Source organism: Pollicipes pollicipes, unplaced genomic scaffold (genome assembly GCF_011947565.3).
Source record: "Pollicipes pollicipes isolate AB1234 unplaced genomic scaffold, Ppol_2.1 Scaffold_7261;HRSCAF=8764_pilon_pilon_pilon, whole genome shotgun sequence".
Classification (NCBI taxonomy): Eukaryota; Metazoa; Arthropoda; class Thecostraca; order Pollicipedomorpha; family Pollicipedidae; genus Pollicipes; species Pollicipes pollicipes.
In genome coordinates this window covers 16,517,997-16,541,657 of record NW_023597054.1, presented here as the reverse complement: position 1 = coordinate 16,541,657, position 23,661 = coordinate 16,517,997, and the positions used below count along the sequence as shown (strand labels likewise).

Here is a 23,661-nt window from a genome sequence, read left to right as displayed (position 1 = left end):
AGCACGTTTGACGTCATGCGAGATAGCAACGATATTAGCTCCTACTCATGTTACGAGGACCTCTGCATCAGTACCGCTGTCCTCGGCCGACAAGATGATAGCAGTGTTGGCGGTCCGCTGACGTCGACACCCACCTTTGTCTGTGGTATGATCGGTGGCAAAAATCACACTGTCGTGGGTGATACGGCATTAATTTTGCTTGACAAACGGTATGGTGCGTCGATTAAAAAACATGTTAGAAGGTTAAATTCACACAGGAATATGTAAGTTTTGCCTGTCTTTTTAGTACTATCGTATGAAGCTGGGCACAGCATGGAATGGTTGATGGAACAAACACATTTAAACTCCTTCCCATGTATAAGGACGGTTGTATGCAAATTGTAGCTGGAAATGCCGAATGCGATTACTCATTGCACTATCTCCGAACATCATCTTTTCTAATGTTACCATCATCGGCTGGACTACGCATTCGTAAAAAGGCTTTCGTAGTTCAATTTTAGTTTCGTAATATGGCGTCCGAACTCTAAAGGTGGTGTCCGCATGTGGTGCTGGACTCCGACGCGATGCCCTGGAGTGTGACGTCATCCGCGTCCATACCCACTCCACACGCGTCACCTCACTAATGCGTTTTCCGGAGGCGATGTCTGCAGGCGGCACCTCTCCAAGTGTCGCGCGCTCTTGGCTCGCCGCGCGTTACAGCACCGCGGGGAGCCGTTACTGGAGCCAGCCTTGGACGGAGTGCGTATCGCGTCCGCTTAACTCACCCCGAGAGCCTGCCCCCCCCCCCGAATTAGCGGTCTCCCGAATTAGCAGCGTAACCAGGCCAGCAGCGCGCCGCCGCCCGCCATTCCGGCGTGCCTGAGGCCTTGGCGGCGCACCGTCAGCTGTCTGCGCCGCGTGCGCCGCCGGCCGGAGTTGCGCCGTCACCCGGCACCGTGGCTATGGGGCCGACACGGCGCCGCCGGCCGCACGGAAAGCGTGTCTGATTCGCACCGCCGCCCGCGGCCACGCGAGCGGGCTGGATCATGCTGACGCGGCTGCCTGCCGCCCCTTCCAGAGGCGCTGGAGCTGGTCACGCACGCGGCCACGCACAGCAACGACACGATGAAGCGGGTGGACAAGTTCAAGCAGCTGCTGGAGATCCAGGAGAACATCAGCGGCGGTCCGGACCTGGTGTCGCCCACCCGCCAGCTGGTGAAGCAGGGCAAGATCTGCAAGATATCGGCTCGCAGCGGCGACCACCAGGAGCGCTATCTGTTCCTGGTGAGCACCGCAGACCGCGGGTATCGACATGACCCCCCTCTCAACTGGGTCTTGGCCTCACCTCTGTGCTATTGGCATTGTTTGTGGTCAAAACACGAAAACAGGTTGCCAGGACCCGAATCACACCGGCGCCTTTGGTAGTGAGCCCACGGCAATACTCCTCCCCTCGAGACGGAGCGACCTGGCATTTAAGACATCAGCGGGCCTGTTTATCGACATGCAAACGTGTGATCTAGTAGCCTTGCTTTCCAGTCGTTTTAGTTTTAGATACCGAACTATGAATATCCTTTTTGGTGACCGTCTTACATCATGGCTGTGCCATTTATATTCATCAGTTGCCGCCATTCATGCTATCTTCAAAATTTGACAGTTGATCCGCTGCATGCTAATTGCAATGACAAATTATCAAGGATGTTATTTGTGGATAATGGGAGACTGACGCACGTAGTTTTTTAATAGACTCCTGACTAACATGGGACCGGGGCTGTGTGCTATATGCGAGCCAAGTCCTAATAAGAGCCGCCCAACATTTACTCCCGGCAAACAGCTAACCACAAAAAGCGGGTGGGGCGAGGTCGTCCCCGCGGCCCAGCCTGATGAATGAGACGGGCCTCTGTCGCGTTATCGGTCGTGCATCGCGTTTTTTACCCCGATTATCAGGACAAGCTTGGACCCGGGATTCAGCACAAAGCTCTCTTATTGTTGGCGGTGATGGAGCGTGGCCGACCTAGCAACGACAGTCACTGTCTGACGGCTTGTCGGCTGTCGGTCAGAGACGATAGCGTGACGGCGACGGCTCGCCATCGGCCGCCGGGTACGGTAGCACTCGGTCAGCCGCGGGCGGCAAGGACCACTGGTGGACGGCCGGGCCGACCGGCGGAAGGTCAGGCCCAGGCCGACCGGCGGCCAGTCAGGCCGACCCGCGGACGGTCAGGCTGACCAGCGGACGGCCGGGCCGACCGGCGGACAGTCAGGCCCAGGCCGACCGGCGGCCAGTCAGGCCGACCCGCGGACGGTCAGGCCGACCGGCGGCCAGTCAGGCCGACCCGCGGACGGTCAGGCTGACCGGCGGACGGCCGGGCCGACCGGCGGACAGTCAGGCCGACCGGCGAGCGGCCTGGCCGACCGGCGGCCAGTCAGGCCGGCCGGCGGACGGTCAGGCTGACCGGCGGAAGGTCAGGCCCAGGCCGACCGGCGGAAGATCAGGCCCGGGCCGACCGGCGACCAGTCAGGCCGACTCGCGGACAGTCAGGCCGACCGGCGACCAGTCAGGCCGACCGGCGACCAGTCAGGCCGACTCGCGGCCAGTCAGGCCGACCCGCGGACAGTCAGGCCGACTCGCGGACAGTCAGGCCGACTCGCGGACAGTCAGGCCGACTCGCGGACAGTCAGGCCGACTCGCGGACAGTCAGGCCGACTCGCGGACAGTCAGGCCGACTCGCGGACAGTCAGGCCGACCGGCGACCAGTCAGGCCGACCGGCGGCCAGTCAGGCCGACGGCGGCCAGTCAGGCCGACCGGCGACCAGTCAGGCCGACCGGCGGCCAGTCAGGCCGACCGGCGGCCAGTCAGGCCGACCGGCGGCCAGTCAGGCCGACTCGCGGGCCAGTCAGGCCGACCGGCGGCCAGTCAGGCCGACCGGCGGCCAGTCAGGCCGACTCGCGGCCAGTCAGGCGACCGGCGGCCAGTCAGGCCGACCGGCGGCCAGTCAGGCCGACCGGCGGCCAGTCAGGCCGACTCGCGGCCAGTCAGGCCGACTCGCGGCCAGTCAGGCCGACCGGCGGCCAGTCAGGCCGACCGGCGGCCAGTCAGGCCGACTCGCGGCCAGTCAGGCCGACCGGCGGCCAGTCAGGCCGACCGGCGGCCAGTCAGGCCGACCGGCGGCCAGTCAGGCCGACTCGCGGCCAGTCAGGCCGACTCGCGGCCAGTCAGGCCGACCGGCGGCCAGTCAGGCCGACCGGCGGCCAGTCAGGCCGACCGGCGGCCAGTCAGGCCGACTCGCGGCCAGTCAGGCCGGCCGGCGGACGGTCAGGCCGACCGGCGGCCAGTCAGGCCGACCGGCGAGCGGCCTGACCGACCGGCGGCCAGTCAGGCCGGCCGGCGGACGGTCAGGCTGACCGGCGGAAGGTCAGGCCCAGGCCGACCGGCGGAAGATCAGGCCCGGGCCGACCGGCGACCAGTCAGGCCGACCGGCGACCAGTCAGGCCGACCGGCGACCAGTCAGGCCGACTCGCGGCCAGTCAGGCCGACCGGCGGCCAGTCAGGCCGACCGGCGGCCAGTCAGGCCGACCGGCGGCCAGTCAGGCCGACTCGCGGCCAGTCAGGCCGACTCGCGGCCAGTCAGGCCGACCGGCGGCCAGTCAGGCCGACCGGCGGCCAGTCAGGCCGACTCGCGGCCAGTCAGGCCGACCGGCGGCCAGTCAGGCCGACCGGCGGCCAGTCAGGCCGACCGGCGGCCAGTCAGGCCGACTCGCGGCCAGTCAGGCCGACTCGCGGCCAGTCAGGCCGACCGGCGGCCAGTCAGGCCGACCGGCGGCCAGTCAGGCCGACCGGCGGCCAGTCAGGCCGACTCGCGGCCGTCAGTGCCGGCCGGCGGACGGTCAGGCCGACCGGCGGCCAGTCAGGCCGACCGGCGAGCGGCCTGACCGACCGGCGGCCAGTCAGGCCGGCCGGCGGACGGTCAGGCTGACCGGCGGAAGGTCAGGCCCAGGCCGACCGGCGGAAGATCAGGCCCGGGCCGACCGGCGACCAGTCAGGCCGACCGGCGACCAGTCAGGCCGACCGGCGACCAGTCAGGCCGACCGGCGACCAGTCAGGCCGACTCGCGGCCAGTCAGGCCGACCCGCGGACAGTCAGGCCGACTCGCGGACAGTCAGGCCGACTCGCGGACAGTCAGGCCGACTCGCGGACAGTCAGGCCGACTCGCGGACAGTCAGGCCGACTCGCGGACAGTCAGGCCGACTCGCGGACAGTCAGGCCGACCGGCGACCAGTCAGGCCGACCGGCGGCCAGTCAGGCCGACCGGCGGCCAGTCAGGCCGACCGGCGACCAGTCAGGCCGACTCGCGGCCAGTCAGGCCGACTCGCGGCCAGTCAGGCCGACCGGCGGCCAGTCAGGCCGACCGGCGGCCAGTCAGGCCGGCCGGCGGACGGTCAGGCCGACCGGCGGACAGTCAGGCCGACCGGCGGACAGTCAGGCCGGCCGGCGGACAGTCAGGCCGACCGGCGGCCAGTCAGGCCGGCCGGCGGACGGTCAGGCTGACCGGCGGAAGGTCAGGCCCAGGCCGACCGGCGGAAGATCAGGCCCGGGCCGACCGGCGACCAGTCAGGCCGACTCGCGGACAGTCAGGCCGACCGGCGACCAGTCAGGCCGACCGGCGACCAGTCAGGCCGACTCGCGGCCAGTCAGGCCGACCCGCGGACAGTCAGGCCGACTCGCGGACAGTCAGGCCGACTCGCGGACAGTCAGGCCGACTCGCGGACAGTCAGGCCGACTCGCGGACAGTCAGGCCGACTCGCGGACAGTCAGGCCGACTCGCGGACAGTCAGGCCGACCGGCGACCAGTCAGGCCGACCGGCGGCCAGTCAGGCCGACCGGCGGCCAGTCAGGCCGACCGGCGACCAGTCAGGGCCGACCGGCGGCCAGTCAGGCCGACCGGCGGCCAGTCAGGCCGACCGGCGGCCAGTCAGGCCGACCGGCGGCCAGTCAGGCCGACTCGCGGCCAGTCAGGCCGACCGGCGGCCAGTCAGGCCGACCGGCGGCCAGTCAGGCCGACCGGCGGCCAGTCAGGCCGACTCGCGGCCAGTCAGGCCGACCGGCGGCCAGTCAGGCCGACCGGCGGCCAGTCAGGCCGACCGGCGGCCAGTCAGGCCGACTCGCGGCCAGTCAGGCCGACTCGCGGCCAGTCAGGCCGACCGGCGGCCAGTCAGGCCGACCGGCGGCCAGTCAGGCCGACCGGCGGCCAGTCAGGCCGACTCGCGGCCAGTCAGGCCGGCCGGCGGACGGTCAGGCCGACCGGCGGCCAGTCAGGCCGACCGGCGAGCGGCCTGGCCGACCGGCGGCCAGTCAGGCCGGCCGGCGGACGGTCAGGCTGACCGGCGGAAGGTCAGGCCCAGGCCGACCGGCGGAAGATCAGGCCCGGGCCGACCGGCGACCAGTCAGGCCGACTCGCGGACAGTCAGGCCGACCGGCGACCAGTCAGGCCGACCGGCGACCAGTCAGGCCGACTCGCGGCCAGTCAGGCCGACCCGCGGACAGTCAGGCCGACTCGCGGACAGTCAGGCCGACTCGCGGACAGTCAGGCCGACTCGCGGACAGTCAGGCCGACTCGCGGACAGTCAGGCCGACTCGCGGGCAGTCAGGCCGACTCGCGGACAGTCAGGCCGACTCGCGGACAGTCAGGCCGACCGGCGACCAGTCAGGCCGACCGGCGGCCAGTCAGGCCGACCGGCGGCCAGTCAGGCCGACCGGCGACCAGTCAGGCCGACCGGCGGCCAGTCAGGCCGACCGGCGGCCAGTCAGGCCGACCGGCGGCCAGTCAGGCCGGCCGGCGGACGGTCAGGCCGACCGGCGGACAGTCAGGCCGCCCGGCGGACAGTCAGGCCGACCGGCGGACAGTCAGGCCGGCCGGCGGACAGTCAGGCCCAGGCCGACCGGCGGACGGTCAGGCCGACCGGCGGCCAGTCAGGCCGACCGGCGGCCAGTCAGGCCGACCGGCGGACAGTCAGGCCGGCCGGCGGACAGTCAGGCCGACCGGCGGACAGTCAGGCCGGCCGGCGGACAGTCAGGCCGACCGGCGGACAGTCAGGCCGGCCGGCGGACAGTCAGGCCCAGGCCGACCGGCGAGCGGCCGTCACCAGACTACCAGATTAGCCGGAAATTGTGGAGCAGTCGGGCGAGGGAGTGATTCGCATCTGGCCGTGTCAAGACCTGGCGGCGGTGTCCGCGTTTGGCGATTCCGATTGGATCTGGCGATGGGTCAGCCGTCCGATGACACATTTCAGATGTGTTGATGCGTTCTGTATATGAAAATGCCGACCAGCTCTATTGTTACTTGACCTTTCTGATCGTACCGTCTGTGTCTGGCGCTACCATTCACAACTTCGCATTCAAGTCAAATGAAGCGGCTCCACCTTCATCTGAAATCCACCCGGATCTGGAGAGGTGATCTGAAGTCGTCCGATCCTCCTCTCACGGAGCAGACGGTCAACTCACCAGCCGCGCCCACCTGCCCGCTTCCCGCGTGTGAACTGCTTCCCTGTGGTGGCCGCTTTCCCCTGAGCGCGTGCTAGACCGGACTGCGAGCGGGTACGTGCGCCGTTTGTCAGACCGGCGGCCGGATGGAAGGCGGTTTTTGCTCCGGCCTTGCTGGGGCTGGGGCGATCGGCGCAGATAATTAGGACAGACGCGTGCGGTCGGCTTCGGGCCGGCAAAAAGTGCGGCGTGATTCAGGATACCGGCGGCGACGCTGTGACGGCCCGGGTAAAAACAGACCCGGGCAGCCGGCGCGAGGTCAGGTCGGGTCAGCGAGAACCCGTCCGACCAGACGCCGCGTGACAAACCCGCGCCCGCATGGAGCGCGTTCTCCAGGTTGTAGTGGGTAACAGGAGCTGATGAGTCAAAGCCAATTCCAGAGGAGTTTACTGGGCTCATAGTCCGGAGGTGTCAGCCCTATTCGATAGCGAGACGTGCATTATGACGTTTTAATGTCACAGTATGCTACTGGCCAGGTGCGTGCCCAAAGCAGCTATGCTCCTGAGCAACATGGGATATTAGAAGCGGATTTGACACTTTACCGCCAGCTGCGAGCTGCCTTTCTTCCGTCACTCAAACTACGACAGCGTGGTTGGTTCTGTAAGCGTGGTTTCAGTGTGTAGTTGTGGCATCTCAGGGGTTGCATGAGCTTAGCACCGGATCATGAGCATGAGCACCGGATCATACATTCATATCTTTTTCACAGCTCAAAGACCATTTAGGCGGCGCTCTTTTGAATGGGTGATGTTTGCGTCGGGCCCACTGGAGGGCGAGACTATCTGGTAGCGCGCGGACGTAACACGCCCATCACGGCGCCGCCAATAAGATCGTGCCCTTTGCGTGGCGGCGCGAGCCGAGATACGAACCGCAGCAAGCTGTCGGCATCAAAGCGGATCGATCGCGCCGACAAACGCGGCAAACTTCAAATAAGTAGTTCGGGTTAGGTCATCGCTCGTTACGTTGGCGGGGCGGGATGCGATCTGAATCATATGTGGTCAGTGCGTCAGCCAAGAATGTTTTTGATAACGCTCAAACTCTGAAGATGCGAGAAAGATGCGCCATTTGCCAAGTTCTGCGGTTTCCGACGCCCTTGACCTGCCCATGTAATTTGGTCAGAATTCCGTTCAGTTGTACTCGAGCGGCCTGTTTGTTTTGGGCGAGCAGACGCACGCTCGCAATCCCATACATTTTTGTAGCCTCTTCTTGACTCAGCTTCACGAGCTGAAAGCCGACCTGAAACCATGTTCATTTTACCGATCTGTCAAATAGCCCCCGTATCCCGGATGTGGCCGTGTTTATGGACGACCGATACCGTATGTTTACGTCAGCGCTGGTCAAGCACGCGTCCAGTGCAGTGCCCTGCCAGCAGGGGATGACCTAACCGTCCCCTCCCTCCTCGGCTTCCGGTAGTTCTCCGACCTGCTTCTTCTTTGCTCGCCGCGCCTCATCAACAACCGCATCATCTCGGGTCCGGCGTACAGGCTGCGCGCCAAGTTTAGCATCGAGGGTCTGCAGGTGATGGAGGGAGACAACCTGGAGACGGTCAACACATTCTACATCACCGGCAACCAGAAGAACGTCGAGCTGTACACGCAGTGAGTGGTGTCACGGCAGGCATGCGGTCGCCTGACATGTGCCTTGTGCTCGTCAAGAGCGAGGTGTTGACGACCTCCAGGCGCGCATCATTAGAGTCAAGGGAACCTAGGAATTACTTGTGTGAGTGTGACGAGCAAAACATTGTTTTGCCGGAAGAGGAGTCCAGTATTTATTTGTTGGTTTGGATAGCTTGATAGGTTGATAACTTGATGGCTTGCCTGATAGCCGGGTAGCTTCGATCTGTTATACCGACCCGTAGCAGACTTGTTCGGAGGATAAGCGTGCTGAAAATACGAGACTATTTTTGAAGATTACGGTCACGAAAACAGTCAACGATCTGCCTCGAAAAGTGTAAATTTAAAATGCATCGGTCCTTTAGTCTCCGTGCAGAGAAGGTCCCGACGAAACTGTCGCCCGTGGTCAGTCACGGGCGCACGGGAGCCGCGATTCCACGCGGCACCCACCCGCGTAGACCGCTTAATGCGCCGAACGTCTCGGCCTCTGCCGACGTAGGTGGAACTCGCCGTTGTTTCGGTGTCATTTGGCACAGAAGTTCGTAGGGTCCCGCAGAGTCAGGCCCAACACTACAGATGCAAATATTAGTGCCGTAAAAATCACTCACCTCCGCACCTGTTTGTGCAGCGCCTCGAGCCAAGACGAGGTGCGGACGACAAACGGGCCGCCTCCGAACGCCCTTCGTGTCTCCCTCCGGTTTGACCTTGAGCATGTCCTTGAACTTTTTACCCCGACCCCACGCGGCGGTCCAGCGGCGCGCGCGCGGCTCGGCAGCCCCAGGTGGCACGTGCCACGGTCACCGCTGCCACCGCCAGCTGCCACTATAGGGACAAGGTCGTCCGCGGGCCATGTCATGTTGCGCGCTCCTCGTCAGAGCCCACGAACTGCGCCGCCCCCCTCCGCTCTACGGCAGTGGCGCGGGACAGCCGGGGCGTCGGCGTGTCGCGCCGCGTCAACCCAGGCTAATGACCTGGGCGACGCCGGCCGTCGCTTGGTGGGCGGGGTCCTGGCGGCCGCGGCCCGGGGACGCGCTCGGGGGCCGCGTCGCCCTTGGCCATGAATGGCGAGCTGTCTACGGCGGTGCCAGCGCGACGCGCCCCCCGTGGCGGCTGGAACGCGCCGCGCCCCGTGCAGTGTCACCGCTTGCTGTGCGGCTGGTACCGATAGTCGGCGGTGACAGTGGCCGTGCCGAGCGGCTGGCACCGATAGTCCGTGTCGACAACCGTCGCCGGCACTGACGGATCGGCGCCGATTTAGGACGACCGCCTTGATTACGTTGACATCGATTGGGGACGGTGTTTTGTTGGCCTCGCGACGTTTTTTGTCGCTACGGACATGGATTTCGATACGTGACACATTAGGTTATTAGGACAACGTTTCTAATAGTCTACAGCATGCCTGCACGCCGGGATATCTGTGGTGGGATCTGTGTAGATGCCATGTTCGGGACACGCGTGTCGGGCCTACGGTCCGACAGATTGCGTTACGAAATAGGGCTTGGGTCGTGGGTGAAGGCACGCCAGGCCACATGACAAATTGATTGGCTGTGGCTTTGATCTCTGCTTGGAGACCCAGGTCAGGAATAAGATGAACAGATTGGATGGGTTCGAATCGTGTTCCATAAATTTATAGCATGGCCAAGGCCATTGGCCATTCATAGCATATTTCTGACATCACATACAATTTAGAAAACAGAACAAATGAAAGATATAAAACCCAAATTAAAAAAAACAGAACGAAACGAAACCTAAAACAGCGTCTCTTAAGATGTAACGTAACATTACGTGAGGTAAAACGTGAGGTGAAATGCAGCTAAAGTACGTTAAGATATTAGGTATGAAACGTAACATACCATTAACAAATAACCCATAGCACAGCAATGCAATCATTGTATAACTACAATCACCCAGATTACACAAATTCGGTGCCCTAAAGTGATTCATCAACTATCATATGCCACCTTGTTCCTTTTTACGCTTATCGGAAACCACCTCAAGGAAAGGGAGTAGAGGGCATCAAATAAATGAAATAAATAGAATCAAATTCAATCTCTCGAAAATCACCTAAGGAGGAAGGTAAATGAAATGAACTCTAATACATTTTATTTCCTTGTAATCTAACACGGTATTTTACGTGCCACTCTCACCCCTAACATGTTCGTAGTAGTTCGGAAGGATGGAGGGATGGAAATAACTCGAGTACAGTTCAGACATATTCTAAGCATTAAAACGCAACATATTCTATACCTGCTAAGGCAAGCTTGTTGCAAGGCCTTTAACTAAACACCCACGCTGTGCCGCCCAGTTCAGTGCCTGTGATAGCATGTCGATGAGCACCTACACTCGCCTGTGCCCAGGTGCCAAGATCCTCCGGAAGGCTTTAGGAATATGACATTACGTGCTTTGCATCATCGCCGCGTGTTCAAGAGTATGGTAGGAGCAAGTATGCACGGCTAGCACCGATGCGGTCCCAGCGCAATCGCCAAGCCTTCCCGTACCCCGCTGACAAGGGCTCCTCTTTCGCGCAGGACGGCGGACGAGAAGGCCGAGTGGCTGGAGGCGCTCTGTTCCGTCATGACCAGCTTCTACGAGCGACGCGCCTCGCTCAAGTCCGACCCGCAGGGCTTCGAGGAGCTGGGCAAGAAGGCGCCGGTGATGCTCCGCCAAGAGGGCGTCTCGCGCTGCATGGAGTGCGAGAGCCAGTTCGGCATGATGAGGCGCAAGCACGGCTGCCACGCCTGCGGCATTGTGAGTGAGCGGGCGCAGTTGGGCCGGAGCGAGCAGGTGCGCCGGGGGCACCTTTGATTGGCGGCGTGTGTGTTTGTGAAGGCGACGCGAGGTGGTTTGGCCCGGCAGAATGTAAGGCAGCTGTGGATCACAGGGATGCGGGCATGACGTGTTCTTACACGCGCCTAATACTTAGATACTTACACGCATTAGCAATGAATACCATCTACCGCGATCTGCATGCATTATTCAAATCACCGGCCCGAATTCCGGAGCAGCCCATTACGTCGTACCGCACGATGATGAATGCCGTGCCGCGCCTGCCGCTGCGGCCAGCAGGTGGCGCGCCCCGCGCCGCAGCCGCCGCCGTGACGTCACAGCCCGCCCTCCGACCGCCAGGTGGTGTGCGGCAAGTGTTCCAGTCACAAGGTGGCGCTGCCTTGCGAGCAAAACAAGCCAGCGCGTGTCTGCAACCGATGTCATCAGCTGCTGGCGGAGCGTGCTGGCCAGGGCGGCGACACTAGCGCCACCACGCCGCGCCGCGAGAGCATCCTCGACGTGTCCTACACGCGTGGCAAGGGTGTACTCGATGTGAGTCCATACCTTCTGTGTGTATGTGAGGGCGGGGGGGGGGGGGAGGGGGTGGACACTTCAGACGGGGTGAGCGGGCAGTTGAAGGCTAGCTTATCAGAGGCAGGTTGTTCTTTCAGGCTTGTAACGATGCATGATACGTCCTTGGTACGTCCTGAATGCACGTCATGGCAGGTTCTCGCTTTTTGAAGGTGAGAATAAGTCATAAACATTAACAATGTTTGCGAGCACGTGCAGTGGGTGAACATAAAGCCTGCCAGTTATAAATGATCGTGCAATCCAGATCTTCCCGTTTCTCCCCCACTGCCTGCTCGTTTGTCTCACGGATGCCTCCCGCCGGCCACCAGGTGCCCGCTGCTTGCGACTCCCTGTTGAGCGGCTACCTCCAGCTGCGCAGCCGCAAGGCCTGGTCACGGCGCTGGTTCTGCCTGCGCGAGGACTTCGTGCTGTACTCGTACCAGGCCGAGGAGGCGCTGAGGGCGCTGACAGCCACCCCCGTGCCCGGCTTCACGGTCACGTGGGGCGGAGCCAGCAGCAAGGCGGAGCCGGGCGTGGCCGACAAGGACAGAGAGCGCACACTCAAGCTCACCCACGTCAGGAAGAGCTACCTGTTCCTCGGGGAGGGCAAGGAGGACATCGGCAGGTGGGTGGAGTGGTGAGGAGCAGTACAGAATTGGATGTCCTTACGGTGCGCCGCAGTAATGCAGCAATGCTACGGCATAACGCAACACCGCCGGTCTGTGCCACTAGCAGGTGCCGGAGAGCAACGTTTCGAAACACTCCACGGCTCGGTGGCCACTCACAGGTGTCTGGGCCTCCAATGCGCCTGACTTCAACCTCCTCCGCAGGTGGGTGGCGGCATTGCAGAAGGCGGCCCGGGCCGAGGCCCTGCCCCAGACCCGGACCGAAGTCTGAGACGCGGCCCCGGCCCAGCGCCTCTCGTGTCGACGTCGGCACGTGCGGCGCGCGCCACGTTCGTCGAAGCGCGACGCCGGGCGCTGCCCAGCCATTAAGCGCGGCGCGTGCCGGTTGGGCCACGTGACCCCCGCGAGGGGGCGCTGGGGACGGAGCGAACTGTTGTGACGTTTCTAAGTGCTGTACAAGGCGTCCCGGCTCTCATCCCTGTGCCGCGGCGCGCCGTTCCAAGGTGCGCTGTTTCACTGAAATGTGTGGAATGTGGTCGTTGAAAGCTGTGACGTGGAATTTGCGTTTGAAGTTGGCAGTCTTGATTCATGTTAGCTAGGGCGGTTTTTTTAGTGAACCTTGAGACTTTCAGTCCCTCCCTCTGTAGTCCCCTTTGGATGCATGCCAGGCAGTTCAGTTGTGTATGAGAACGTTCAGAGAAGGCTCCAGCTCTTCAGTACTACGCTAACTTCATCACATCATCAGACAGCGAGCGTGAGATTGTCAAAAGCAGTGTTCGCCAAAGCAGTGGACGGGCGCAATAACACGGAGGTCTGTTTTGCTGGTTTCCCACGCCTGTGATTCGGCATGTTCTCCTGGGAAGGCGACCTCTTTATTTCGTACAGAGTTTCGTCTGCGTTCTTTCTTTGACATAGTGTTCGCACGACTATGTACTAATAAAGTACCCGCTCCCTTGGTTTCTGCTTCATAACGTGAGAGATCCTTAACGATGTAGATGCTCTGGTAACATCCCCTGTATATGTACGCGGAATTTTCACAGAAACGCGCCTTTTGCCTTTGCCCCTCGGCTCCAGCCCCATGGAGTGATGATTGGCATAATGGTGACTCACGTCAAATCCCCTGGATTCTACTGCCGTCGTTCGCATCTGTCGCCGTGCCACCAATCACCCAAACGCGTCCGCCAAAAACAGCCATCTATTCCAACGAGGTATCAGTGGAACGTCTCAACGCCTAGAAACTTACAAATAGAAGCTTTGGGTAGACAACAGATATGCAGAAGACGGCAAGCCCGCGCACGCGCCGGCGCGCGCCGCCACAGCCCGGATCCCATTTAGCCTGGCGCAGGCCGGCGCCGAAACAACACACATAAATCTATCACATGATCACTTATAACGGGTTAGTGCGCGCACGAGTAAGCGAGAAGACGGCGGCGGCGCCGTGCGAGGGGCGCCGCCGGCGGCAGGGAGGAGAACAGCGCGAGGGGTGAGGAGTTGCGCACGTTGCGGTTTGGCTGCCGGCTCAGGCGTTGATGAGCTGGACGTAGTTGGCGGGGAAGAGGCCGAACTGACCCGCCGGCGACACGCCCTGCCACCAGCCCTCGTCGATCTGCTCGATGTTGGTGACGATGTCGCCCGGGTCGAACGTGATCTCCGTCTCGTCCACTGGCGGCGGACAGTGACGTCAGTGACAGACCAGTGACGTCAGCGGCAGATTAGTGACGTCAGCGGCAGATTAGTGGCGTCGGCGGCAGACCCGTGACGTCAGCGGCAGACCCGTGACGTCAGCGGCAGACCCGTGACGTCAGCAGCAGACCAGTGACGTCAGCAGCAGATCGGTGACGTCAGTAGCAGATAAGTGGATCCGATTTATGGACGCGCTAGCCGCGGTTGTCACTCACAGAGCAATGGTTCGGCCACACCGAACGACGATCGGCGCGGCACCAACAGACGGAGCTCCGAGCAAGGTTTGGCATCTGCCATCTAAGAAAAATAGTATTACAATATAACACTGATAGTCCCTACCGTTCCACAGCTGCATTTTGGATAGCAATGTCTCTCGGTACAAAAGTCCCTTGGCAGCCTACAGTTCGCAAACCCGTACCATCTAAAACGAGACTAGGCGCCAGTCATACATCCAGACCGCCTCCCTATACATAGCTGGCCTAGCCCACCACCGTCCCCAGTCCCTGAGCCGGGCGTGCTCACCGGCCTGGTAGTCGTAGAGCGCCTGGGCACAGAGGCCGTGCTCGGGCGAGATGGCCACCGACGCCAGCTCTCCGGTCACCGTCGTGATCTGTACCTCGCCCGTCAGCAGGCCGCCGTCCGGCGCGCCGCGCTGCTCCGGCTCCGGCTCCGGCTGCGGCGGCGCGCTGACCGGCTCGGCGGGGACCGGCGCGACGGCCGACTGTGCGTACGCCGGGGCGCGGGCTGGCTCCGGAGAGGGAGCGCGAACGGCGGGCACGGCGGGGGCCGGCTCCGGCGAGGGGGTGCGGATGGGCTCCGGGGAGGCGGCGCGGGCCACCGGAGCGGAGGGAGTAAGCTCGGGGGAGGGGGCGCGCGCCACGGCGGCGGCAGTGGCGGGCTGCTTGTAAGCGGAGGCGAGCTCCGCCTGTCTATAGTCCGGTGCCGGGGCCGGGGTCGACTCCGGAACAGGAGCCGGCTCCTCCGCCGCGGCCGTGAACACCGGCGCCGGAGCGGGGGCCGGCTCGGCCGGCGGCGCCGTCGCGTGGTGCGGGGCGCCGCCGCCCGACCGCTGGTGTCCGTTGGCGACGGGCGCCGTTGACGAGCCGTTCTGGTGGGCCGGCGGGAGCCGACCGGCCGTCGACTGCTGGTCCGTGGAATCTGCCCAACACAGGCGGGACAGGGTCACCGGCACAGCGCCAATGCCAGCGAAGACAGACATTCCGCGAAACGTTTGTTTCATGCATGATAACGATCAAACCTCGCCATTTGGAGGAATCGGTATCACGCAATGTGTTGCCTCAATTCCGGGAACTTAGACTTACATACTGTTCCAGCATAGTATAAGCAAAGGCCGGAACCTTCTTCAGACATTCACGTAGTATCCTAGCATAGTCTGGCATGGCACCATTGCACGGTTGGCGGGAGGAAGCAACGGCTAGGCGTGGAAAGTCGCCAGCTGTTGCGGTTAGGCCGTCAAGTACCGCCCGCCCCTCGTCCCAGCCGTCTAACGACAGCGTGGCCGCTTCCTCCCGCTCTGCTCGAAAGATCAACGTCCATAACTGAAGCCAAAGACCGGAAATACCCCGAAAACAGTAGCTTTGTGTGGTGCGATGACTAAGTCCTATGCAGGCTTCCATGAAGTTTATTTGTTGGTGACGCTGGCGTACCCTGCGCCCGTGATGCCGCACTGCAGACCCACCGCAGTCAAAGCTGCCTGGGTCTGGCAACGCCTGGTGCCCAACGCTGCAGCCCTGCCATGATTACAGGTAAAAGCCACGCACAACTCGGCAAGATAGCGGTCTTATCCTGGTCAGTTTAAGCAAACATTAGATACAAGACCCACGCGACGAGTCGACGCGAGAGTCTACCCGTTGCACCTTGCGTGACTTAACTACGCTGTTGCAAGGCTCGGCTTTGCTGAGGAAGTGGATCAGAGGCTGAGCAGTGTTCGCGTTGCAAAGCATATCGTTCAGCGACTCATAGTGCGTACGTTGCTAGATCAGCACCGTTCTCCTTGTACCTATGTGTTATGTTTCGTGTCTTTCTGTGGACGTTCCATGAACCTGCACACGGGGGATGTAGCGGCACGCGGCATGCGACCGCTTCTGTGAAGTTGAAGATCACGTTCTTTCCACAGCCCACTCAACTGTCGGACGCCAGGTGCCAGCTCACCCCCGCACTGGTGCGGGTGAGAGGGAGGGGGGGGGGGGGGGGGGCTCACGTGAGGCGGCGACGGGCGGCCAGCGGCGCGCCACGCCGCCGGACGCGCCGCCCACCGGGCTGGTGGGGCTAGTCAGTTGGCCAGCGGCCGTGTGGCTCTCGAACACGGCCCGGGCCGCGCCCGTCCGGTGCCCGATCAGCTGCTGCGCCTCCTGCCGGGACAGCCGGGAGACCACCGTCAGCGGATCACGGCACGTGCCGAAACACGAGCCACAAGGGAGCCACAGGGAGGCGAGCCGTGGTCAGCGGGTCACGGCACGTGCCGAAACACGAGCCACGAGGAGCGGGGAGGTGAGCCGTGGTCAGCCGGTCACGGCACGTGCCGAAACACGAGCCACGAGGGGCGGGGAGGTGAGCCGTGGTCAGCGGGCACGTGCCGAAACACGAGCCACGGGGGGTGGGAAGGTAAGCCGTGATCAGCGGGTTACGGCAGGTGCCGAAACACGGGCCACAAGGGGCGGGGAGGTGAGTCGTGATTAGCTGCCGCACCCTGCCCCGGACCGCCGACGACGTAGCGAACCAAACGTAGGCCAGTCTTCCGACAGTGTTCCCATGCTGTAGCTCCCTGTGACCTGCTCCACGCCACGCCGCACTCCGCCCCGTCCGCCACCCGACGTGTCCCGCCGCTTGGCACCTCGGCCACGCCGGCACGCCGCCACCCACCTGTTTGCGCTCCATCCGGAGTCGGTCGGCGCGGTGCTTGCGCTCCTCCTCGTCAAGCCGGTCCTGCTCGCGGTGCTCCTGCCAGCGCGCCGCCTCCTGGTCGCTCTGTGATAGCACGCGCTCTGCCTTACGCTCCGCCTGGCGGGCCTCGTTGATGCTGCGGCTCCGCTCGAGCGCCTGGTGCTCGCGCGACCTGGCCTCGTCCATCTGAGGGCAAGGCGCCGTCAGCAAGACAGCGCTGGAAGCGGCGCGCTGTATGGCGGCATAGCAGCAGTGCCGATGCGGCGATGTCAGCCACGTAACATGCAGCGGCAGTGGCGCCATCTCGCCGCGGCTCGCCCCAGCTCGGCTGACGACACAAGTGGTCTGGAACGGACACGACCCCAGCGCCCTCCACAGCACATCGCCGCCAGCTGCTGCCGTTACAGCCGGAGCCCGCCCCCGCTCCGACCTCCCGTCGTCAGCCCACCTCGCGCCGGTTGCGCTCGGTCTCGAGCCGGGCCTTCTCGTCGCCGGCGCGGCGCAGCTCCTCCTGCTGGCGCTGGCGCTCCTCCTGCTCCTGCTGCTCCCAGAACCGGTCGCGCGCGCTCAGGTCGATCTCGGCCGCCGGCACGATGCGTCGGTAGTTAGAGCCCTGCGAAGCGAGGCTCGCGCTGAAGACTCGGGATGGCACGTACAACGTGGCGGGTCTCTGTGTGAAAAGGATGTCATGGAAGCACATAAAGACAAAGCGAGAAGTGATCCCAAAAAGGCACAAGACGACAACAAGGACGCTTAAGACATATCACGTTCGAGGCAGCACGGAAAGCACATTGGGCTGGGCATAACTCCGACTGGTAACAAATACAGAACACGACGAAAACTATTTGAGGCATCACATTTGACACGGTTTCCTTCAGCACTACCATAGCCGCCTAGCCACTCCACGGGCAGCGCTCGCCCGCTCGATGTCGGCCACCGCCAGTGTCCAGCGCCGCCGCCGCGCTCACCACCGGCTTGGTCTGCGGACTGGTCTCGGTCGAGCGCTGCCGGAAGTTGTAGACGGACGAGCCGGCGCGCGCCAGCTTCTCCAGGATGGCCTCCTCGTCCACCTCGTCCTCGTCGCGCGCCTGCACCGTCACGTGGTGGCCGTGCAGCAGGGCGGCCACGTCACGCATGTGGTTCGTGCATGAGCCCTTCCGAGTCATCGGCGCCCCCTCGCCTTGCTGCGAACAAGCACGCGACGTGACAGCGGGCACTCGAAGTGTGATGACGTACCATGCATGAACTTAAGAGTCCCACAATACTCCACTGCATGTGCCTGCTGGAAGTCTGTGGGTACCAGAACACCCCCACAAAGCAGGACAGCCTTCCTCCCCAGCCTGCATCTTGCCATGCTCACATGTACTGGCCTGAAAGCCCCATCAAGCTTGACACATGGGAGTGCAGGTGTCTGGGACAGTTGAGTAGCTCCTCTGTAGTCACCATGTTGATGATGGTAAGTCTAAACTTTGCAGGCCATCCCCACCATTCATGAATATCAACCTGTTGTTAACATCTGATCCTAGAGAACATACACCAACTGAGGAGGAAAACACATAACTGTCCCTAATGGCAGAACTGGAGGCATATGCTCCTCCCACTGGAGGTGGTGCAGTCTCTCTCTACTAAAAAGTTAAAATAATCCTTGACAGTGTAAGATGCCTGATGGTGTACCTGGGTTTTTGCCCATGGATGAAATCTGACCAAGTTTTTCATATTCCAAGGCCCTTTTTACATGCTCCCTGTTTGAGGCCTTTCTATGTATTGATGGCTCACTTTTCCAGTCAGATCATGTTTTGTACATTCTCACACTTTGGAGACACTTTGAACAATATCAACCCACAAACATGAAAGCTTTCTGCCTTACAAAATCCCATGCTTCTCAGAATGCCTCTGGCCTCCAGAATGGATGTATGTGCCATCCAGGGGTGGGGGAGGGGTAGAGGGTAGGGGATAGGGGGTAGGGGGTAGGGGGTAGGGGGTAGGGGGTAGGGGGTAGGGGGTGGGGGCAGGCATAGCAACATGGCTTCTTTTGCTTAGACAATTTAGGTGCCAACACCACCCAGATCCAGAACCTGTGCATGATAACTGAGCCCAAAGGTATCAGAGACACCAAGAATGATGGGATAAGGATGAAACTAGCTTGGATCAGTTACAATCCTACTAGCTTCTTTTCAGCACCAGATGACATATAGAAACAATATTAATTTATAACATTCCTACAGCCATGCAATGCCTATCATTACTCACCTATGCTTGTTATTTTGTAAAAATGCTGCTTTTAAATTATATGACAACCTTCAAGCCTCAGGGGTTCTTCTGAATATTTAGGGCTGCCTGGCCCCTGGATGCTCTTCTTGGATAAGCTGCTACACAAGCAACATATCTAATAGCCAACTTTATAACTTTAAGACATTCTTAATTTTCTAGCCAAAAATTAAAACCATAAGCATGACAAATAAAAAAGACTGCACCTAGTTCCATTTTTTACTAAGATAAGCACAACTGACCAGCAGTTAGTCAAAGTGCTGCTCCAAGAAAGCCTCAAGAAAACATCCAAAGTAATTTAATGGGCCAATCCTAGATAATATATCTGTACAATGATGAACCTGGTTTTTCTTCAACTCTAGTATGCACACATTGCTGAGACTTCCCTGATTGCCACATGATAATCAATCATTTCAAAAGGCAATACAATAAATGCTTGATGACTTCTAGGCCTTACTTACCCAGTTGATGAGCACATATTTGGGAAGGCTGGTCTTTGGATCCATCATGCGGCAGAACCCGTACATTATTTGGTTACTGTTCAAATCCTCGCTTAACTCTGTCAGTCCACCATCCCCAGTGGAGACAACCTTGAGTGTATTGGAGTGCCCATCATATCCAAATAGTGCCCTGCAAAGGAGAGGAAATGGACATGCCACACATAATAGGCACTTCTGACAAAAAACAATCCCAATGGACAAAGAAAACATCAGGACACCAATTATTTATCTTCTTGAGTTTATATTCTGGTACATGCACTTTGCATGACTTATGAAATAAGGGATTGCTTGCAAGATGATCATAGATGCATGAACATGTAAAAAAGACATATTGTACCAAACTGGGATAGACAATCACATAAATCACAGGTGATATCAAGTTGCTCATCCACATACCAGTCTGTTGCAGTTTTATCATCTGTGACATCCTTCCACGCTGCAACCAGCTTGGCTTCGTGGGTCCTCAAATCAATTGACATGGCTTAATTCAAGCAAATTTTAGTTCAAGTCTAAATCACCAAATTCCTCCTTCAAACAGGAAAAGGACCATCATAGGTACCGAGGCCAAACTTGAGACCGGAGCCTGATATGGCGACCACCAGACGACCTTCTCAAACTTGCTGCCCCAGTCTTCCCCACAACGATCAGTCCGAGAAACACTTCTTCCACAATCACGATCTTCAAGCACGTTCCGCTACCACAAATTTCGCCTTAACAATCTACCCCACCAATCTCCGTCGGGCGACCGGCTCTACGCACCGCGCATTTCACTTTGACACGCGACGAAGATGCCATCTATACAAACATTCAGCCGGGGACTCCTCCGTGAAAATACGCGTACACCCTTTCGTCGTGATTAGTTTTTGACGTCAAAGGTGTCGAATGGCAAGGTTTATGAAAATGACGTCATGATCGAGGACAGAAATGTTAGAGGATTCTTTGCACGACATTAAGGGTTGTCATCAAAATGCATTAGCCGACACAACATGACTCTTACACAACTTTGATTTAAATATTGTGAAAAAATATGCTATGCACCAATCAAAGCAAGGTAGTCCAAGCAAATTTCAAGCCTTGACACTGTTCGGGGCATTTTGATTTCATTTGTCAAATTATACATCCAAGATGACGTGCCTGGCTGCTACTTGACGGCTATGATAGATGGAAAGGCTTTATCTTGTAACTGATTTAATATTTACCCCATAGCGCAGCTGTAAGGCGTCATTTTAACGGTTAACAGCACGACATCTTGCCGAAAACAGCAAAACATGCAACCACCAAAATTTGGTAGCTCTTAGCTGGCGGGAAAACCACGCACCTGTTTCGAAAAGAGCAAAGTTTTTGCACACGGTATTGGTTGCAACACTGCGGTTATTCCATGTCATTTTGCTCTCAGAAATGTCTGGTTTGGGCATCGTTTCTTAGAAATTCACGACACCAGAGAGTTGTTCAAACCCTTTCCTTGCCATTTCTATTGCTATAGTTGCACCAATGAACTGAAATATTTATATGGAAGGGATCAGGTATGAGGGTTTCAGGGACAGAAGCCTAATTGAGTCTATGGCCCAATGACTCGTCCCATAATGGTGTATCCATTTGTCATCCTCTGTTGTCTGATGCTCTCCATTCCTGCTTCATATGGAGGTAATTCCTGTGGGATGAATCTATTTTATCAATGCCGTATTTGGATGCTCATGCATGCTTTTAGTGCATTGTGAATATTTAATCATGCTGGTGAATCACGCACAATTTGCAGTGTGTTTTCAGATAGGTGTTGTTCGATATGTAGGGGCTGGCCATATAGTGTGAGTTTCCCAATGTTACAATGAAAGTTAGCTCATGTCTGTGAGGGAATGTTCATACTACTTTATTTTTATACCTGTAAATTCATGTCCATTTTCAGTTATCTTGGTCATCTTTTAATGGTGCTGTTATCCCATTGTATAGATGGTTACTATGTGTGGCTTTTGTTATGGTTGTCACAGTCCTTACTTTATATGTTTAAGAATGTAATAATGTGCACTATTGCATATGACTGATGACATCATACTCTTGGCTTTGCAGGGCTGCAAGAACTGGTCATAACTTTTCTCAGTCAAAAGAATCCATATCATATTCAGCAAGCAACATCATCAAAATATTTGCTTCTTAGTGACTGCATATCACAGAACATAGTAAGCACAATAATGCATCATTTTGTTTTGAAACTGCTCATTCCAGAACAGAAGTTTGGACATCAGACTTAGCCTTTTCTCCAAATTGGTTAGCTTAGAGTTGGAGGTATCAAGCTATGATAGTGCTTATGGTTCATGGTGTGGTTAAGCTCTAACATAACATTAGCTACATGAGGCAGTAAGTGACATAAGATCAGTTACCCTGACTGGTATTAATGTTACGTGGTCCAGCAACTTAACCCCTTGATACCCTTTCACCCTCCTTTGTGCCTTTTCAACAAATTGTATCTGGACAGTCTTTTTTATAAGCATTGCATACCAAAGAGTATATTGTTTTTGTTCATAAATTTTGCAATGCTTTCAATCTTATCAGCCTATTAGAATACTGTCATGACAATCATGACATATAATATTACATGACATGACATATAATAGGACAGTCATGTCCTATTTTATGATGTCTAGGCTATGTCAGATATCTTCTGTAGCATATCATCCATCAATTTAATTCATGACTGGTCCATTCAGGTTCCCAGATGTAAGAAATGTGGCAAAATTATAGTCCTGGTCCCATCATGACTGCACCTAAAATTATGCCTTCAATTGGGAGCTATTGCCTGATGCACTGTTTTCACTGGTAGCTGCAGTCTGTACAGCCTGCTGCCCAGTTTTGCCCTGCCTGGTCTTATCTGTCAGCAGTTAATGGATGGTGACCACACACACTGCTGGGAAAGGTGAAAATCCAGCTGTGCAATGGCTCACACCTACAACTGTAGGATTTGTGGTCTTGTGTATGTACATTTTCAAGCTGTAGCCTCAAAATATTAGTCAATGTCATCAATGGAATATTTTTGGTTGATATGGTGCCTAATTCACCTGGGTTTCTAAGTGATTCTTCCAAACATATGTGTGGATAGCTCATTGACTGCATACTTGAAGGAGAAGTGGTAATCATCATTGATCTTATTGAATGTGATGCCATCATAGAGAACCGAAAGTCTGGTGGCTGCAGTGACTTTGCAAGCAAAATAGCATTTTTGGTTTAAATTAAATGTCTTTTTTAAGGCCATGATATGTATGCATGCATGTCTACTGGTGTGCATGTGTGTGTACATGCATGTATACTATGTGTATGTGTATGTACAAATGTACATGTACTTGTGGGTGCATGCACATAAGATGGGCAAAGGCCATGCTATCTCTTGTGTAGCGAGATGAACAGGGCCAGTGCTTACCCCCAAGTAAGACATTTGCCCTTACTTTCCAGTCTGTCCCAGTTGTTCATCTGGCACATGAGGACTTCCATGACATCCACTACTGGACCATCTTTCCCCTGCTACCCATGTAGGTATTTTGCCTGCAAAATCCAAGTGCTTACAATGCTGCCTACAGGATGTGGCAGGTGCCTACAGTTAGACACATTGGTCGATTTTACTGGATCATGACTTGGGAAATGGGTCATGTTTGCCAGATACCTTCAGAAATCGGAATGTCTATTTAGTCATATGCTCCAATTTAAAAGAGCATTCCTCCTTAAATCTTTAAGACACATTATGTTTGTGTTCAAAAACCCATGCAACCAAGATGCACATATAACACTAAAAGTTGGGAACATTGTACACTCTGGAGCCATTGCAGACATATCTCTGAATATTGCTGACTACAGCAGACATGTCTGGCTGTAAGCCTTCACAAAAAGATCTTAGCACATTGTGGTATCTGGTGCAGCATGTGATTGTTGCATGTATGTTTTATACACATATTTATAGTCATATGTTTTTGACAGGTTTTTCCAATATGACCTTTTAATTTAAATTATTAGTTGCAAACACAGCCATTTATCAATGTTGAATGTTCCTTTCTGTTATAATGCTTGCATTGCAATGCTGCTCATGTAGGGTATCACCATGCTCTTTGTGGCAGCTTGTCAAGAAGGCATGGACAAAATGCATCCTGGTTCTTCTTTGGGACTGAAGGCACACATATCAAGCCAGCACCCATGGCTTCTCTTCTGTCCAAGTTCACTCCCGACCAGGTACGTTCAT

The 23,661-nt window shown here is 57.9% G+C and overlaps 2 protein-coding genes and 1 long non-coding RNA gene across 3 annotated transcripts in view; 2 read left to right on the top strand and 1 right to left on the bottom strand.

The window, feature by feature from the left end:
* LOC119112564 (FYVE, RhoGEF and PH domain-containing protein 3) overlaps window positions 1–13,044 on the top strand; it is a 32,139-nt gene extending 19,095 nt beyond the window's left edge. Inside the window, exons 7-11 of the mRNA XM_037236779.1 lie at window positions 7,926–8,110; window positions 10,654–10,873; window positions 11,252–11,443; window positions 11,791–12,086; window positions 12,292–13,044. Coding sequence (XP_037092674.1) covers window positions 7,926–8,110; window positions 10,654–10,873; window positions 11,252–11,443; window positions 11,791–12,086; window positions 12,292–12,358 — 960 coding nt within the window. The 3' untranslated portion in view covers window positions 12,359–13,044. The remainder of the gene's footprint in view (window positions 1–7,925; window positions 8,111–10,653; window positions 10,874–11,251; window positions 11,444–11,790; window positions 12,087–12,291) is intronic.
* Window positions 13,045–13,268: 224 nt separating this feature from the next.
* Window positions 13,269–20,262, bottom strand: Abp1 (Actin binding protein 1). The gene is made up of 9 exons (XM_037234931.1): window positions 19,839–20,262; window positions 19,404–19,572; window positions 17,643–17,858; window positions 17,123–17,287; window positions 16,654–16,860; window positions 15,992–16,142; window positions 14,825–14,928; window positions 14,293–14,449; window positions 13,269–13,749 (listed from the first exon to the last, which is right to left on the bottom strand). The coding sequence occupies exons 1-9, from the start codon at window positions 19,919–19,921 to the stop codon at window positions 13,607–13,609; spliced, it is 1,395 nt and encodes a 464-aa protein (XP_037090826.1). The 5' UTR covers window positions 19,922–20,262; the 3' UTR covers window positions 13,269–13,606.
* Window positions 20,263–20,834: 572 nt separating this feature from the next.
* Window positions 20,835–23,640, top strand: LOC119113169 (uncharacterized). Its single transcript, XR_005095840.1, has 4 exons — window positions 20,835–21,086; window positions 21,507–21,616; window positions 22,884–22,960; window positions 23,540–23,640. It is a non-coding gene; the product is annotated as an uncharacterized LOC119113169 (long non-coding RNA).
* The last annotated feature ends 21 nt before the right edge of the window (window positions 23,641–23,661 follow it).

Coding starts and splice junctions, on each gene's coding strand:
- Abp1 (XM_037234931.1), bottom strand. CDS start 19,921: ATGTCAATTGATTTGAGGACCCACGAAGCCAAGCTGGTTGCAGCGTGG. Junction 17,859..19,403: donor AATATGTGCTCATCAACTGG/GTAAGTAAGGCC, acceptor GCTTGTTCGCAG/CAAGGCGAGGGGGCGCCGAT. Junction 17,288..17,642: donor GTCCGCAGACCAAGCCGGTG/GTGAGCGCGGCG, acceptor CTCGCTTCGCAG/GGCTCTAACTACCGACGCAT.